This window comes from Pyrgilauda ruficollis, unplaced genomic scaffold (genome assembly GCF_017590135.1).
Source record: "Pyrgilauda ruficollis isolate IOZ18807 unplaced genomic scaffold, ASM1759013v1 scaffold244, whole genome shotgun sequence".
Lineage (NCBI taxonomy): Eukaryota > Metazoa > Chordata > Aves > Passeriformes > Passeridae > Pyrgilauda > Pyrgilauda ruficollis.
The window spans coordinates 376,254-392,097 of NW_024523756.1; the positions used below are offsets into that span (position 1 = coordinate 376,254).

Consider the following 15,844-nt stretch of genomic DNA (forward strand, 5'->3'; position numbering starts at 1 on the left):
ACCCCACTGCCCCTCTTCACCTGTGACATCCTAAGAAGACCCAAACCAAACACAACACCCTCCTCCCTCCTCCTCTTGCTGCTCCTGCCTGTGTGAGGCCAAATGCAGAGCCAAGCCAGGCTGGTGGAATGGGTTTATTAATTAATGATTTAGTACAACACAGACCCTCGTTACGCCACATGCATTGGGGACCCTGGGGGGGGCGTGACCCACCGTGGGGGCAGTGGTGGGGGCAGGACCCCTGACCCGACACCCTGGGCAACTCTGTGTCCTGGGGCGTTGGCTCCGTGGTCCTGCCCCCTGACGCTGCCTTACCCAGCCACATGCCCCCCATGCCCTCGCCCCACTCACGGGGTCTGCGCCCCTCCCCGCCGCGGTTTGAGGGTCCCCAGGAGGGTCTGCACCCCCCGGCGCACAGAGGAGCCCACCCGCCGTGCCACCGAGTCGGCCGGGGGGGCCGGCAGGCAGGAGCTGGAGGCCTGGGGCCGCGCATCCAGGCACTTCTGGTAGCGGAGCTGCGGGAGCGAGGGGGTCAGCCCTGGGGGGTCAGCGGGGCCGGGGGCAGCCCGGGGGGGTCGGGGTGCCACTCACCACGCAGGCGGCCTGCAGCGCCTCGCTGAGCCCCGCGGCGTTGGGCTCACACCACACCATGTGGCAGCGGAAGGTGCCGGGGGCGCTGGCCATGATGAAGGCGAAGGCGCGGACGTCGCGTCCCACCCCCATGAAGGACAGGAACCGCACGCGGCACTCGCACAGCACCGCCTCTGTCTGGGGGCACGGGGGTCACCAGGGCACCCACGGCACGGAGGGGGTGCTCAGGCACCGCAGGAGGAGAAGCAGCGGGCATTGAGGCACCCATGGCAACGGGAAGGGGTCACCAGGGCACCCATGTGATGGGGAGGGGGCCATCGAGACACCCCCAGCATGGGGACAGGGTCAGCAGGGCACATGGGGTGTCACTAAGGCACCCACCAGGAAGGGCAGGGGGTCACTGTGATACCCGGGGGCTGGGAGGGGATGCTCACAGGCCCCACAGGAGGTGGTGGGATGGGGACACATGGAAGGAGCCATGGTGGCTCCCTGGTACGAGGATGGGTCTCTGCAGCCCCTCTGGCACAAGACAAGGTCACTCAGACCCCAGAACAGGAAGGGGTCACCAATGAGGATGGGGGTCAACACATCTCCCCACAGTGAGACGGGGTCACCACAGCCCCCCTAGGCCAGGGTGGTGGTCCGAGGTGGGGATGGATGCCCTTGGTGGGGGTGCCAGGGCAGGAGGTCCGAGGAGGGCACACACCTGGCGGTGAGCAATGGTGAGGGTGGCGGGGGCCACGCTGACCACCACGGGGGTGGGCGCAGGGGGCTCCCCTGAGCCAGGGGCCAGCGCCGCCTCCAGCGCCGCGTTGATCACATCCATGCCTGGGGGGCACAGGGAGGCTCAGGGCAACACTGGGGGTGCCCTTGCCCCACAGCTGCTGCACATGGGCCAGAGGAGCCCCCCGAGACACTCCCCCCGGCCCCTCGAGTCCCCCACTCACCCACTGGCTTGGCCACGGGGACACAGCCCAGGTAACACACGGGGAAGCGCTGAACCACCTCACTCTTGGGGGCTGGGAACTCCACTGCGGGGGAGGCACTGTCACACACCCCCAGAGCCCCCCAAAACACCCCAGAGCCCCAACATCCCTCCAGAACCCCTCCCCAGTCCTCAGTGCTCACCCAGCACCCAAACCCCCCAAGACCTCTTGGATGCTGAGCACTCCAGTGTGGGGGGGACATGGCAGACCTCCCCAAAGCCCTCCAAGACCCCCCAGAGCACCCCAACACTTCCCCAGAACTCCCAACACCCCCAGTTGCACTGCCTTGCTCTTGGGGGCCAGGAGCCCTACTGTGGTGGAGAACATTGTCAGACACCCCCCAAACCTCCCTAAAAGCCACCCTGCCTTCCAGCTGCCCTGCCCCCACAAATGCAACCTCCAGGCCCACAAGCCCCCTCCCCTGCAGACGCCCTGTCCCCTCACAGACTCCCCCAGCAGACTCCAGCCCCTCCTAGTTACCCCCAGTGCCCTCCATGCACCCCCCAGTTCTGTCACAGTTACCCCCTAACCCCGTACCCTGCAGGGGAGGCTCCCCCAGCCGGGGGGTGTCTGTCCCCAGGCTGTTGCCTGCTGCCCGGGCACTTCGCCGCTCCGCCGTCAGCTGGGGGACAGGGGACAGATGTCACACCCCAGTGACCTCCAGGGACCCCCATGGTGACCCACAGTCCCCCAGATGTCACACAAGGGCACCCCCAGCCCTCCTGGCTGTCACACCCTGGGCACCCCCAGGGATCCCTGGCCCCGGTGGCCTGTGGCAGGTCTCTGGGGACACTGGGGTGGGCAGGGGCTCACCCCTAGGGGCTGGCTGGAGGGGCCTGAGGTCTCACCTGTGTGCAGATGTGCAGGCTAGGGCAAGTCCTGGCGGGTTTCTGGGGGTCTCACCTGGGCACAGATGTGGTGCAGACCAAGGAAGGGGAATTTGGGGTGGGTTACCTGGGCCTGGGGGGGTTTTGGGGGTGTCTCACCTGGCCCCAGACCTGGTGCAGGCCAGGTGGGGGGTTCTCGGGGTTTTTTGGGGGTCTCATCTAGGCAGACGCGCAGCTCAGGCCAAGGTGGCAGTTTGGGGGGAAGCCCAGCAGAGGGTTGGGGGGGTTTACCTGGACATAGAACCAGTGCTGGCCAGAGTGGGGGGTCCTGGGTGAGTTTTAGGGGGGTCTCACTTAGGCACAGACACAGTGCAGGCCACGGGGGCGGTGTGAGGGGTCCTGGGGAGGTCTGGGGGTCTCACCTGAGCACAGACCCGGTGCAGCCCGGCGGCGATGGCGCTGGCGGGCCCCTCGCAGCGGAACACGTGGCACTTCAGCACCTGCGTCAGGGGGTCCCGGGCCACGTATGCAAAGTCCCTGGGGGGAAGGGGGGTACGCTAAGGACCACCCCGGTCCCCTCCCCACCCAGCCCAAGCCGGGACTGGAGGCACTGGGGGTCTGGGGGCAGGTTGCAGCCATACCTTTCCCTGTGTCCCCGGCAGCACAGCGGCACAGAACAGGGTTAGGGGGAGCCAGGGGGGGCACGGGCCCCCCTCCTCCCCAGCCCCAGGACCCACCCCACACTCCCAAAGGGCAGATCTGATCCGGTCACACACCCTTCTCTGCGGGGGGGCCCAGTGTTGGGACCCCATGGCCCCCACCTGCCCAACCCATGGGGCCACATCCACACGTGGCACCTCCCAGCCCTGTGCACATGCGACCCCCACAGCCCCACACCTCACCCATGTGGGGACCCCAGCCACACCCTGATGCCCCCATCCCCAGCCCACATACACGGCATTCCAGAGCCCCCACCCCACACTGTGTGGGACCTCCAAACCCCATGGGGGTCCCACACATGCAGATCCCCCCATCCCTGTGCCCCACGTACACAGGATCCCCTGCAGACACCAGAGCCCCATCCCTCCACACCGGCCACCAGTGCTGCACACACAGGGGCATCCCCAGCCCCACAGGTGCCCCCACCTGCTGCCGTGCCGCCCCACGCCCCACACGCGGATGCCGCCCACGGGCTGCGCGTGCAGCAGGGCCCGGTCCTGGGGGTCCACCAGCTTCAGCGTGCGCTCCTCCAGCAGCAGCAGCGCCCGGGCCTGGGGGCACGGGAGCCTCAGGGGGGCATTCCCCTCCCCCAGGAGCCGGGGGGGCAGCAGAGAGGGTGTGGGATGGATGCGGGGCACAGGGGGCCTGGGGTCACTCACCTCCCCCCAGGTGCCGGGGGGGCCCTCACGAGACCCCGAGAGCTGCCGGATGCAGGCGCTGACAGCGCTGCTGCTGCGGCCGGGACCCAGCTCCTCCTCCCGCAGCTGCACCCAGCCCAGGGAGCGCACCGGGAGGCCCTGGGGCAACGGGGGAATGCGAGTCAGCGGGGCATGTGTGGGGCTGGCCGTGTGGGGCAAAGGGTGGGAAGGGAGAAGGGAGTGACGCGGGGCAGGAAAGGCACGGAGCATGAGGCAGGGGTGGGGCAGGGGCAGTGGGGCAGAGATGGTGAGGGGCAAGGGGGCAGGGGGTCGGTGCAGGCAGCCTCAGCTCCCCAGCAGTAACTGGCCCACACCGCCCCAGTCTGTACAGCCCCGGCCCTGGGGCAGGGCGGGCATGGCCGAGGCCCCTCGCATGCAGGTGACAGCCTGGGGCACCCCTGCGCTGGGTGCCTCAGCCCCCAGCACTGACCAGACCCCACGGGAGTGGGAAGGGGCCCTGAGGGCTGGCAGGATCAGGAGAGACTGGCCCTACCTTGGAGTCCAGCACATCCTCCTCTCCCAGGGCCATGCTGCAAGGGAAGGGTGGAGGCGTCAGTGACTGCACCCTGACAGCACCAAACGCTGCCCCTGAGAGCCCTCTGGGATCCCCCACATCCCATACCTGGGTCATTGCACCCTGAGTACCTCAGACCTTCCCCCCCATACCCCTGCCCCTGAGATCCTGGGAATCCCCCAATCCAACCCCATCCCGAGACCCCATTTCCCTGCCCCACACCTGGGTCCCTGCTCCCCTCAGCTCCCACTTCACACTGGACAGCCTCTCTCCATTCTGTTACCTTCACCCAGTGTCCCACATCCCAACAGGGCCGAGGCACAGCCCTGCCCATGTGTCCCCTCAGTCCCTGTGCTCCCCAGCGCACCCCTCTCCTGGTGATCCTGGGCCTGGTGACAGCATCTCCAGGTCTGATACTCCTGGTTCCTCATCTTCCTCTTCCTCCTCCTCCTCCTCTTCCTCCTCAGCTGTGGGGTCCTAGGGACAAGGGGGCTCTGTGGGGTTGGGGGGGCACTGACCCCCACCCTTTCCCATGCACTACCCCCTCTCACCTTCCACAAGTCCCCATCATTGAAGGTCTCGGCCGGGGCAAAGCTCGTCCAGGAAAGCTGCAGGGGGCTGGGTCAGGGTGCTCCATAGGGCAGCCCCACAGCAGCCCCCAGTCACCCCACAAGTGCCCCATGGTTCCCCCCAGTCACCCCAGAGCACACTATGGGAGCCTCATGGTAACCCCAAGAGCAGCCCACCACCATCTCCCGGGCACCCGTGCCTACAGCCACCCCCGTGCCCCACAGTGGCTGCACAGCCACCTCCCAGGCCAAGCCCAGCCCTCCTAGTCCCGACTCACGGTGGGCCCCTCAGTGGGGGTGCTGCCATCGGAAGGGGTCTCGTGGGGCCCGCCGGGGGGCTCCCACTGGGTGGTACCAGTGGGGACATGCCAGTAGTAGGTGCCCGAGGTGTCCTGCACCCGCAGCCAGCCGGGGGGCAGGTCCCCGTGTGCCCCCGCGCCGCACGGCCACAGCGACTCTGCAGGGCAGGGGGCACGGGGGTCAGCCCGGCCCCACGCAGCCCCCGTGCCAGGGACACGGGGATGCCCCACGAGGGCTCCACAGGGACAAGGGGGCAAAGGGGGGGCATGGAACCCATGGGGCTGGGATGAAGAACAGCGCCCAGGGGCTGGGGGACCAGGGACCAGGAATAGCACCCAGGGGGCTGTGAGTGCAGGAGCGGGCACCCAGCCAGGGACTAGGGGAGACATGGAGCTGACAGGAGCACGGGGGCATGGCAGGAAGGAGCAGGTGGGGGCAGCCATCGGGCTCTGTGGGGCTGGGGCAGCCAGAGACTGTCAGAAGCCTCCCTGGGGCAGCTGTGGGACAGCGAGAGCTCACCGTGGGGCTCCACGGGGCAGCCATAAGTCACGGGGGCTCCACCGGTGCCCACCTGGCTCATCGGGGGAGCTGCCGGGGCTGCCCTGGCTCAGCGTGGCCCAGCTGGAGTCCTCGTCGCTGCCGGGGCCGGGCCCCCCGAAGAGGCGGCTGGCGCTGCGCCCCGGGGGCTCCCGCAGGCCCCGCTCCGCGCCCACGGCCGGCGGCGACACCCCGGCCCCGTCCTCCTCCTCCTCGTCCTCCTCCTCATCTTCCTCCTCCTCCTCCTCCTCCGAGGCGCCGATCAGCAGGGCCCGCGGGTCCCCGGCGGCGTTCCGGGCATTGCGGGTCCGGACCCCCGGCTCCAGCGCCCCGGGGGACTCCCCGTGCGCCCCGGGGGAGCGCCCCGGCCCCGGCTCCGGCTCGAGCTCGTTGCGGTTCTGGTCCTGCCCGGCCTTCGCCCACCCGGCGCCGGGCAGCTCCTCGGCCGGGGCGCCCCCGGGGCCGGTGCGGGGGTCGGGGGCCGCTGCCAGCCCCAGGCTCAGCCCCGGGCACCGGTTGTCGTTGGCCAGGTCGCTGCGCTTGCTCAGGGCCCCCGACATGGCGCGAGGACGCGGGGAGCGGCGGGACCCCCGGCAGGGCGGGAGCCCGGCCCGGCCCGGCCGCAGCTGCCGGTGCTGGGGAGGGGAGGGGGCGTCCTACAGCCCCCGGGGCGCCTCCGCGTCCATCGGGCCTGTGGGGAGCGGGGTAGCACGGGGACCCCGGCCACGGACGCTCCGCGGCCCTGGGTCCTCCCAAGGACTCGGCATCCCCTGGCAGCCCCTCCCGGCCCCGGCAGCCTTCCCCAGCACGGCATCCCCCGGGACGCGGGACCCCCCAGCACCGGCATCCCCCTCGGCTCCGCACCCCGCACGGCCCCGCCGCGCGGCCCCGCGTCCCCCCGCCGTCCCCTCCGCCACCGCAGCCCCCGGGGTCACCCCGCCACTGCCCGGGCCCGGGGTCCCTCCGCATCCGCCGCCCCGCCAGGGGGATCCCACCGGGACCCCGCACCCACAGACCCTCTCCGCTGCCCCCGGCCCGGCCCTCGGGGGTCTGCGCAGGCCTCAGCCCCCCGGCCCCATCCCCGCCCGCAGCGCAGCGGGGCCGCCCGTGCCCCCCAGTCCTCTGCCCCGCTGCCGGTACCTGCGGCGGCTCCGCGGCCGGGGGTCGCGGGGGGAGGGTGGGGGGCTCGGGGCCGCGTCACTTCCGCTTCCGGCCGGGGGGGGGACAGCGCCGCCTCCGGCACCGGCACCACCGGCACCACCGGCCGGGACCGCCGGCACCTCTCCGGGCCCGCACCGGCACCCGCCGGGACCGCCGGCACCTCTCCGGGCCGTCCCCTGCACTCACCACCGGATACCCCCGAGTACCCCCGGGGTACCTCCGGGAGCCTCGGCCCTTGCCGGCGGCGGGCAGTTCGATCCGGCCCTGGTGGCAGCGGCAGCTGTGCGGAACGGGGGTCCTTCCCCCCGGTGACACTCCCAGGCCGGTGACCCCGACACTGCCCGTGCCCGCCCCGCCGTTCCGGTGCCACGGACCAGTTGAGCCCGGCTGAAGCCCCCGTTACCCCTAGCAGCATCCCGCAAGGCACCGGCACCGCCGGTTTCCGCCCCGCTGCCCCCACACCGGGCCGGGGCAGCACCCGGGCTCCCTGCGGCTGCTGTGCCCCGGAACCCCCAAACCCCCGGCTGGACCGGGAGGGTCTCGAGGCTCCCGGCTCGTGCGGAGGGGCGGCACTGCGGGCCCGGCTGGGAGCAGCGATGGTGACACGGGCTGTGGGTCCCTGCGGGGACCAGCCTGATCCCGTACGGGATCACAGCCGCTCCCTGGATGAGGCCAAGGCCGATCCCGTACGGGATCACAGCCGCTCCGTGGATGAGGCCAAGGCTGAGTCCAACCTGTGACTGATCCCTGCATTGTCCCCAGCCCAGAGCACTGAGTGCCGCCTGCCGTTGTTCCTTGGACGTGGGATGGGCACTCCAGACCTCCCTGGGCAGCCCCTTCCAGCATGTGGCAGCCCTTTCCATGAAGAAATTCCTCCTGATGTCCAACCTGAACCTCCCCAAGCACCACTTGCGGCCGTTTCCTCTTGTCCTGTCTCTTGTTTCCTGGGAAGGTCCCCCCTGAGCCTCCTTTTCTCCAGGCTGAGCCCCTTCCCAGCTCCCTTACAGGTGTGCAGGCACAGGCACAGGCGTGCAGGCACAGGTGTCAGTGCAGGTACAGGCACAGGTGTCTGTGCAGGCACAGGCACAGGTGTGCAGGCACAGGTGTCTGTGCAGGCACAGGCACAGGTGTGCAGGCACAGGTGTCTGTGCAGGTACAGGTGTGCAGGCACAGGCACAGGCGTGCAGGCACAGGTGTCAGTGCAGGTACAGGCACAGGTGTCTGTGCAGGCACAGGCACAGGTGTGCAGGCACAGGTGTCTGTGCAGGTACAGGTGTGCAGGCACAGGCACAGGCGTGCAGGCACAGGTGTCAGTGCAGGTACAGGCACAGGTGTCTGTGCAGGCACAGGCACAGGTGTGCAGGCACAGGTGTCTGTGCAGGTACAGGTGTGCAGGCACAGGCACAGGCGTGCAGGCACAGGTGTCAGTGCAGGTACAGGCACAGGTGTCTGTGCAGGCACAGGCACAGGTGTGCAGGCACAGGTGTCTGTGCAGGTACAGGTGTGCAGGCACAGGCACAGGCGTGCAGGCACAGGTGTCAGTGCAGGTACAGGCACAGGTGTCTGTGCAGGCACAGGCACAGGTGTGCAGGCACAGGTGTCTGTGCAGGTACAGGTGTGCAGGCACAGGCACAGGCGTGCAGGCACAGGTGTCAGTGCAGGTACAGGCACAGGTGTCTGTGCAGGCACAGGCACAGGTGTGCAGGCACAGGTGTCTGTGCAGGTACAGGTGTGCAGGCACAGGCACAGGCGTGCAGGCACAGGTGTCAGTGCAGGTACAGGCACAGGTGTCTGTGCAGGCACAGGCACAGGTGTGCAGGCACAGGTGTCCGTGTGTCCGTGCAGCACAGGTGTCCATAGGGGCACAGGTGTGGTACCTGGATGCGGCTGTTGCCCCAGTCAGCCACGATGATGTTGCCATTGCTGTCCACGGCCACCCCTGTGGGCGCGTTGAACTGCCCGTTGCCCTCCCCGTGCGACCCAAACTTGAACAGGAACTCGCCCTCAGCGTTGTACACCTGGTGGGCACAGGGGACAACACGTGGCAGTCTGGGGGGGTCACTGCAGCCCCCCAGCCCTGAGAGCAGCAGGGGGCTCTCAGCACCTGCCTGTGGCTGCGCTCACCTTCACAGAGTGGTTGTGGAAGTCGGTCACCACGATCTCATTCTTGTTGTTGACAGCCACAAAATGGGGTCCTGAGGAGACAAAGGGGGCTCAGCCCGAAAGGGGCACGGGGTGCTCATCCCCAGGACTGGGGGGGCTCAGCCCTGAGGGGAATGGCAGGGTTCAGCCCTGGCCCCATGGCAGGACCAGGATGGACCCAGAGCCCTGAGGTATGGACAGAGCCCAGAACTCAGAGCCCCCAGGATGGAGCCACTGCCAGAATCTGAGCCCAGGGACCCAGCCCAGTACTGAACCCTGAACCCAGACCCGCAATCTGTATCCAGAACCAAACCCAGTGCACCAGGACACATAGCTCAGAACCCAGACCCAAACCCAGAACCTGGAACTATATCCCACCCTCGGAACCAGAACCAAACCCTGAATTCAGAGCCTGGGATCTCAGTCCCCAACCAGAACCCAGAGACAGAACCCAGAACTGGATCACCAGCCCAGAGACCTGAACATGGTGCTAGGCCTAGAACCAGATCCTGGCTCCCTGTCCAGCCCCAGAACTCAAACCAGAGCTCAGAACAGGTCCTGAGCCCAGAACCTGAACCCACAGCCCAGAACTGGTTCCAGAAAGCCAGTCTGGAACTGCAGCCTGGACCTGTGCCCCAGGGGTCCCAGTGCCACCAGCTGCCCCAGCAATGTGGGAGCCCAGGGCCCACAGCTGGGGGGTCCCAGGGATACCTGCGAACTGGCGCTCAGCGGTGCCGCGGGAGCCGAAACGGGCCACCAGCTTCCCGTTGGGCTGGAAGATGAAGACGCAGCAAGCCTTGTTGTCCACCACGATGATGTGCCCGTTGCGGTCCACGGCGACGCCCTTGGGGCCCATCAGCCGCCCCGCGCCCAGCTTTGTCTGGGGGTGACAGACAGTCAGGGTGGGAGGTGCCACGGTCCCCCCACCCCTCAGACCCCTGCAGCCCTGCTTCCCCTCACCTTGAACTTGCCCTCAGGTGAGAACACGCTGACCCAGCGGTTGTCGTAGTCGGCCACAATGATGTCCCCGTTGGTGTCCACTGAGACGCCTGTGGGGCGCTGGAGCTGCCCTGGGGAACGCCCCCGCACCCCAAAACGCAGCCGGAACTGCCCCTCGTTACTGAACACCTGGGAGGGCAGCAGGGTCAGGGGAACCAGGGGGAACACCCCCACACCCTGAAACGCAGCCAAAACTGCCCCTCACTGGAGAACCACTGTGGGGGCTGGGCGGAGCAGGAGGAGTCAGTGGGGGTCCTGGGACAGTTTGGGGATCCCGGGAGAGGCCGTAGCTGCACACACTGGTTACTGCTGATGGGGTCAGTGGGGTCATGGGGATTCAGGGTTACCGGGAGGGTCAGTGGGGGTCGCAGGGGTCCATACCTGCACGCACTGGTTGTTGCTGTCAGCCACGACGATGCGGCCGGCGCTGGATGTGGAGATCCCCTGCAGGTTGGTGAACTCGCCCTTCTCCCGGCCACGGCTGCCTGCAGGCACATGGGGCCCCAGGAGATCACTCACCACCCCGGTAAATCCCTGCCACCCCCTGGGGCCCTCCACCACCGCCCCAGGGAGCCGTGAGGAGTTCAGGGAGACCCCACCATCCTGAGGAGCCCTAACGAACCCCCCATCATCCCAAGACACCCCCACTGCCCAGGACCCCCCATGCGCCCTGCTCACCGACGCGAAAGATGAGCTCGTCCTCGATGGGGTTCTCCTTGCGCTTGGCGCTGCCGTACATGCTGGCGGGGCGGCGCAGGGCCTTCTGCCGCACGTGCCCCCCGCCCGGGGACTTGACGCGGCGCTTGGCCTCCTCGGGGGACGGGGGCACGTCGCTGGGGCGCAGGGCGCGCGCGCGGAACGGGGAGCCGCGCACGGGCTGCCCGTACAGCAGGATGGACAGCACAAAGTCACCCTCGGTGCGCGGCGTGTACACCAGCTCGTAGGTGCCGTTGCGGTTGTCCTGCACCTCGGCCTCGGCCGCGGCGCCGTCGGGGCCCGTCACGGCGAAGCGCAGGCGGGCGCCGCCGCTGCGTACCAGCGCCCCGTCCTTGTCCTTGGTGGTGACGCTGAGCGAGCAGGGCTGCCCCACCACGGCCTGGCGCAGCCCCTCGCCCGTGGCCACCGTGGTGTGCGCCGTGGCACTGGTGGTCAGCAGCGCGCCCAGGTTCTGGATGGAGCGGCGCAGCCCCTCGGGCTCGGCGTGGAACTCGAGCTGCGCGTTCTCGTGCGGGTGCTCGGGGAAGGGCCGCGCTGCCAGCTCCCGCAGCCGCTCGCCCATCTGCTTCTGCACCAGCAGCACCTCCGTGGCTGAGCCGTGGTGCAGCGCCTGCTCTGTGAACGCGCAGCTGCTCAGGATGCTCTCCTGGCCCTGCCGCAGCACCTCCAGCTGTGCCTCCAGCACCTGTGCGACCAGGACATCACCTGTGGCACCAGGTGGGACCCCAGTGCCAACACCCACACTTGAACCACATCCTGGCCCTGCCGCAGCACCTCCAGCTGCACCTGCATGCATCCTGTGGGGATGGCACGTCTCTGTGCTGTCCGTGTGGGACCCCCACACCCAGCACCCCTAACCAACGCTCCGCCTGCACCCCCAACTGCACCGCAGCCATGGCCACAACCCCAGTGCTGGTGCTGCACTGGGACCCCAACTGTTGTACCGGCTGGGCCACCGGCACTGGGCTATGGCTGGGGTACCCACACACCCTCCCAGGAAGGGCTGGTGAAGGGCAGAGAGCCCCAGGTGTGTTACCTGCTGCTTGGCAGCACAGGTGGCCTCCAGGTCGCGCAGCAGCACCTCCCGCCGCTGCCGCAGCGCTGCCTCCAGCTCCTCGAAGCTGCTCCCGATCTCTGCCTCGGCCTCAGCCCGGCGCTGCCCCAGCTGCCGGCTGATCTCAGCTACCAGCCCCACAGCTGCCGCCAGCTGTGGGAGCCTGGGGAGACATGGGGGCCCCCTGAAGTCCCAAACCCCCACCAACCCCACCTGAACCCTGAAGCCCCCCACAGCACCCTCATCCAGCTGTGGTATTCTGCAGAAGGAGGACATGGGCACTCCCTGAACCCTCAAACCCCACGGTACCCACTACGCCCTCAGCCACCCCTCCCCCTGTGTGTGGGTGGCATCAAGCTGGCACTGCAACCAGTGGGAGTGGGGCCATGGGGACCCCCAGAAACCCCTGCCCCCCGTACCTGGCACGCACAGCGTCGAGCTGGTGCTGCAGGGCTGCCTTGTGCTGCTCCAGCACGTCACGCAGCGGCACGGTGCGGTGGTCCCGGTGCTCCCGCCGCTCCCCCTCCGTGCACTCCCGGCACATGGCCGTCTCGCAGGGCTCGCAGTAGAACTCCATCACCTGCCACACCTGCGCTCACCTGCTGCCCCACACCTCAGCCCACAGGACCCTGCAGCCCACCCCAAATCACCTCCTGAGCCCACACAGCCTCTCCCAGACTCCCTGGACCACTGCAGCCTCCCCAGACCCTCTCTGGACCCTTTCTCCAAGGCCTGTAGCTCCCCCGACCCCCTTGACCCTCACAGACCTCCTTAGCCTTCCCAGATCCCTGCCCTCCTAAAGCCTTTCCAGCTCCTGCAGGTTCCCAGTGCCCCTAGTCACATCAGCCCTCGGGACCCTCCCAGGCCCCCCAGACACCTGCAGCCCACAGGTCCCTGCAGCCACTCCCAAACACCCTGAGCCCCTGCAGCCCCCCCAGCCCCTCCCCAGCCCCTCGGCCCCCACCTTTCCCTCGTGGTTCGGGCAGCAGAGCGGCTGCCCGGTGGCGGCGCCCAGGGGGGGCAGGGGTGCAGGGGGGGCCCCGCGGGGGTCAGGGTCCCGCTGCAGCACCTCCATCAGGTTGGTGATGAAGAAGTTGTTGGGCAGCGCCGGGACCCCCCGCTCGGGCAGGATCGAGGTCTGGCGGCACACAGGGCACGACAGGGACAGGCTCTGGGCCGGAATGTAGTTCTGCAGACACCTGGGGTCACAGGGGTCATGGGGGTCACAGGGGTCACTGGGGTCAGGGGTCACACAGGGCATGACAGGGACAGACTGGGCCAGGACATGGAGGGGGTAGGGACAGGAGTGGGGGCTGTGGGGGCATGTGGGTCCAGATATAGGGACAGCAGGGGGACAGATGAGGGGAGGCATGGGGGGACAGGACTCGCTGGGGATGGGGGAATAGGGGATGGCAGTGGGGGCAGAACAGGGGGATGAAGGGACAGATGGATGGACAGAGAGACAGGGGAACAGACAGGCAGGTTGATGGGGGACAGAAGGGGGAACATGCCACCTAGGGTTGGGGGCAACAACCCAACTAGAGAGTGGGATGGACAGATGAACACGAGGGCACGCGGATAGGCCTGGGGACAGGCAGTGGCACAGAGACAGATGGATGGACAGGGGGGCTGCACACAGTGACAGTGGGACAGGGGCAGCAGGATGGACAGACAGGGCAGTGAGGAACACAGGGAGAGGGGGGCAGTGAGACAGACCGAAGGGTTGGGGTGCAGGCAGAGAGCAGGGGGAGAGACGGACAGACAGACATGGGGGCTGTGTGGTGGAACACCAGGGTGTGAGAACAGGGTTGGAGGGACAGACAAACCAGGGGACAGATGGACAAGATGGCAGGGCTGCAGTGTCACTCTGGGGTGCAGGAGGAGGACAGACGGACAGTCACATGGGGGGGCTGTGCAGTGTCACACGAGGATGGGAGACACAGATGGACAGACTGACAGGAGGGCTATGTGGTGTCACACCAGGTGGGGGAGCAGCAGGGGAACAGGCAGTCAGACAGATGGACAGGATGGACACAGGGCAGCAGTGCCAGTGCCCCTGGGGAGATAGACGGATGGATGGATGGATGGATGGATGGATGGATGGATGGATGGATGGATGGAGCAGGAGGGATGGATGGATGGATGGATGGATGGATGGAGCAGGACCAGAGGGCTCTGGGAGCACAGAGAGAGGGGGCCATCAGCAACAAGACACCCCCACTCGGGGACCCAGCCAGGGTGCCCCCAGCATCCACACTTGGGGGGCTCAGGGGCTGCGCAGCCCTCACAGAGAAGTGGGGTGGGGAGGGCAGGGGGGTCCCAGCCCCACCTCGGGGGGCACAGGGAGGCTGGAGCCCATCTCTCACTGGGGAGGGTTAGGGAGTGCAGGGGGGCCTGGCTCACCACCAGCAGGGGTTGAGGGGGGCTCTGCTCACACTAAGGGTTTTGGGGGTGCAGTGGGGCACACTGGGGGTGCTGCCAGTAGTGCTGGGGTACAGGCTCAGGGACACAGGGGATGCAGCAAGGCAGAGGGGGGCTGGGTGCACTGGGGGGCAGAGGGGATGGATGCTGAGGGGCAGAGCAGGCTGGGGGTGCAGGGGTGCAGTAAGGACAGGGCGGGTGCATTTGAAGGGTTGCAGTGGCAGGGCTGCACTCAGGATTCAGGGGGGTGCAGGGCGCCCAGGGCACAGTGGGGATGTGCTGGGATGGCTGCTGGTGGGGTGCAGAGGACATGGGAGGGATGCAGGGGTGCTCAGAGATAGGGTGGGGATGGAGAGTGGGTGCCAGGGCACAGAGGGTATACCGGGGGTGCAGTGGGGTGCAGGGAAGAAGTGTAATGAGGGGTCCCTCTCACAGAAGGTATGCAGGCAGGGATTGGGTTCAGGGGGTGCAGGGGTGGCTCAGGAGGGGTTCAGGGGGTCCCATCTCTCACAGAAAGCGTGCAGGCAGGGATGGGGTTTGGGAGGATGCAGGGGGCTCAGGGTGGGTTCGGGAGGTCCCACCTCTCGCAGAAGGTGTGCAGGCAGGGCAGCACCTTGGGGTTGCAGTAGCGGTCGAGGCAGATGCTGCAGATCAGGAACTGCTGGTCAATCTGCCGCACCACCGGGCTGGCGGGCTCGTGGCGGGCCATGGTGGCTCCTCAGCCTGGGAGGCACACCACAGTGAGGGGCAGGCACCTGCAACAGCCCATGGGGCTCCCTGGCACCCCACGGCCGCTCCCAGCCCCAATGCACGGCACACAGCTCCCACCCGCCCCACAGGCTTGTGGTGGGTCGTGGCAGACCCTCAGCCTGAGAATAGGGGGAATTTAAATGCTTGGGAGGCACTGCATGGCATCCCACAGCCCACCACTCAACCCACAGTGCCCCACAGCCCCCTGCCCACCCCACACAGGGCCATAATGGACACTCACCCTGTGGCATGGGGGCTCAGCACTCCGGGGCACCCACAGCGCCCACCCCAAGGCATCCCACAGCCCCTGGCCCCACAGACACCTTGTGGGCACACACGGGCCCCCACCATGCCCATGACACCCACAGCCACGACTGCTGTGTCTTCCCACGGCACTGCCCTGCCCCACCTCCCCCTGCCCCTCGGAACCCACTGATCCCACAGCCGCTCTCCTCGGCCCCACGGCACCCGGCCCCATCCGCGGTAAGGAATCGCCTGCCGCACGGGGCACCCACAGCACCCGCCCTCCTGCCCCACGGGCACACCCCACCGCCACCACCCTCCTCCAGAGCCCGGCTCCGAGCCAGCCCCTGTCCCGGGGACACTCCTCGCGCCCTCCCGTGTCCCCTGTGCCCCGCTGACCCCCACAGCGCCCTGTCCCCCGTGCCCCACCGCGCCCCGTCCCTCGCCCCGGTCCCGCTCACGGCGCTGCGGCGGCTCCGCGCTCCAGGCCGCGGCCCCGCCCCGGCCGCCATTGTGCGGCACCGCCCCCCCCGCGGCACCGGGACGCGGCGAGGCCTGGGGGTCCCGCGGCCCGCGGGCCCGGGGGGCTCTGCCCGCGGCCCTCCCGGGCCCCCC

The 15,844-nt window shown here is 68.4% G+C and overlaps 2 protein-coding genes across 9 annotated transcripts in view; both read right to left on the reverse strand.

Moving 5' to 3' along the window:
* Positions 1–121: 121 nt before the first annotated feature.
* Positions 122–7,020, reverse strand: APBB1 (amyloid beta precursor protein binding family B member 1). Of its 4 annotated transcripts, XM_041470303.1 has the most exons (15): positions 6,883–7,020; positions 5,777–6,433; positions 5,184–5,362; positions 4,888–4,944; positions 4,704–4,813; positions 4,316–4,352; positions 3,784–3,921; positions 3,551–3,675; positions 3,046–3,051; positions 2,827–2,941; positions 2,115–2,199; positions 1,539–1,622; positions 1,298–1,419; positions 592–768; positions 122–515 (listed from the first exon to the last, which is right to left on the reverse strand). In XM_041470303.1, the coding sequence occupies exons 2-15, from the start codon at positions 6,300–6,302 to the stop codon at positions 348–350; spliced, it is 1,929 nt and encodes a 642-aa protein (XP_041326237.1). In that variant the 5' UTR covers positions 6,303–6,433; positions 6,883–7,020; the 3' UTR covers positions 122–347. The 4 variants fall into 4 exon arrangements, with proteins under 4 accessions (XP_041326237.1, XP_041326235.1, XP_041326239.1 ...); XM_041470301.1 differs by lacking the exon at positions 6,883–7,020 and having other exon boundaries at positions 5,777–6,844; XM_041470305.1 differs by lacking the exons at positions 4,888–4,944; positions 6,883–7,020 and having other exon boundaries at positions 5,777–6,844.
* Positions 7,021–8,669: 1,649 nt separating this feature from the next.
* Positions 8,670–15,844, reverse strand: part of TRIM3 (tripartite motif containing 3) — an 8,327-nt gene continuing 1,152 nt past the window's right edge. The window contains exons 1-11 of one of the 5 annotated variants that reach the window (XM_041470345.1): positions 15,691–15,753; positions 14,818–14,959; positions 12,780–13,014; positions 12,235–12,395; positions 11,798–11,978; positions 10,723–11,446; positions 10,426–10,529; positions 10,006–10,173; positions 9,757–9,925; positions 9,028–9,098; positions 8,670–8,921 (exon numbers count right to left, since the gene is read on the reverse strand). In XM_041470345.1, the coding sequence (XP_041326279.1) occupies positions 8,670–8,921; positions 9,028–9,098; positions 9,757–9,925; positions 10,006–10,173; positions 10,426–10,529; positions 10,723–11,446; positions 11,798–11,978; positions 12,235–12,395; positions 12,780–13,014; positions 14,818–14,945 (2,193 nt within the window). In that variant the 5' untranslated portion in view covers positions 14,946–14,959; positions 15,691–15,753. The other 4 variants (XM_041470344.1, XM_041470346.1, XM_041470343.1 and 1 more) reach the window with 4 other exon arrangements.

Coding starts and splice junctions, on each gene's coding strand:
- APBB1 (XM_041470303.1), bottom strand. CDS start 6,302: ATGTCGGGGGCCCTGAGCAAGCGCAGCGACCTGGCCAACGACAACCGG. Junction 3,922..4,315: donor AGGATGTGCTGGACTCCAAG/GTAGGGCCAGTC, acceptor CCGTTGCCCCAG/GGCCTCCCGGTGCGCTCCCT. Junction 2,200..2,826: donor TGCACCGGGTCTGTGCTCAG/GTGAGACCCCCA, acceptor CCTGTCCCCCAG/CTGACGGCGGAGCGGCGAAG.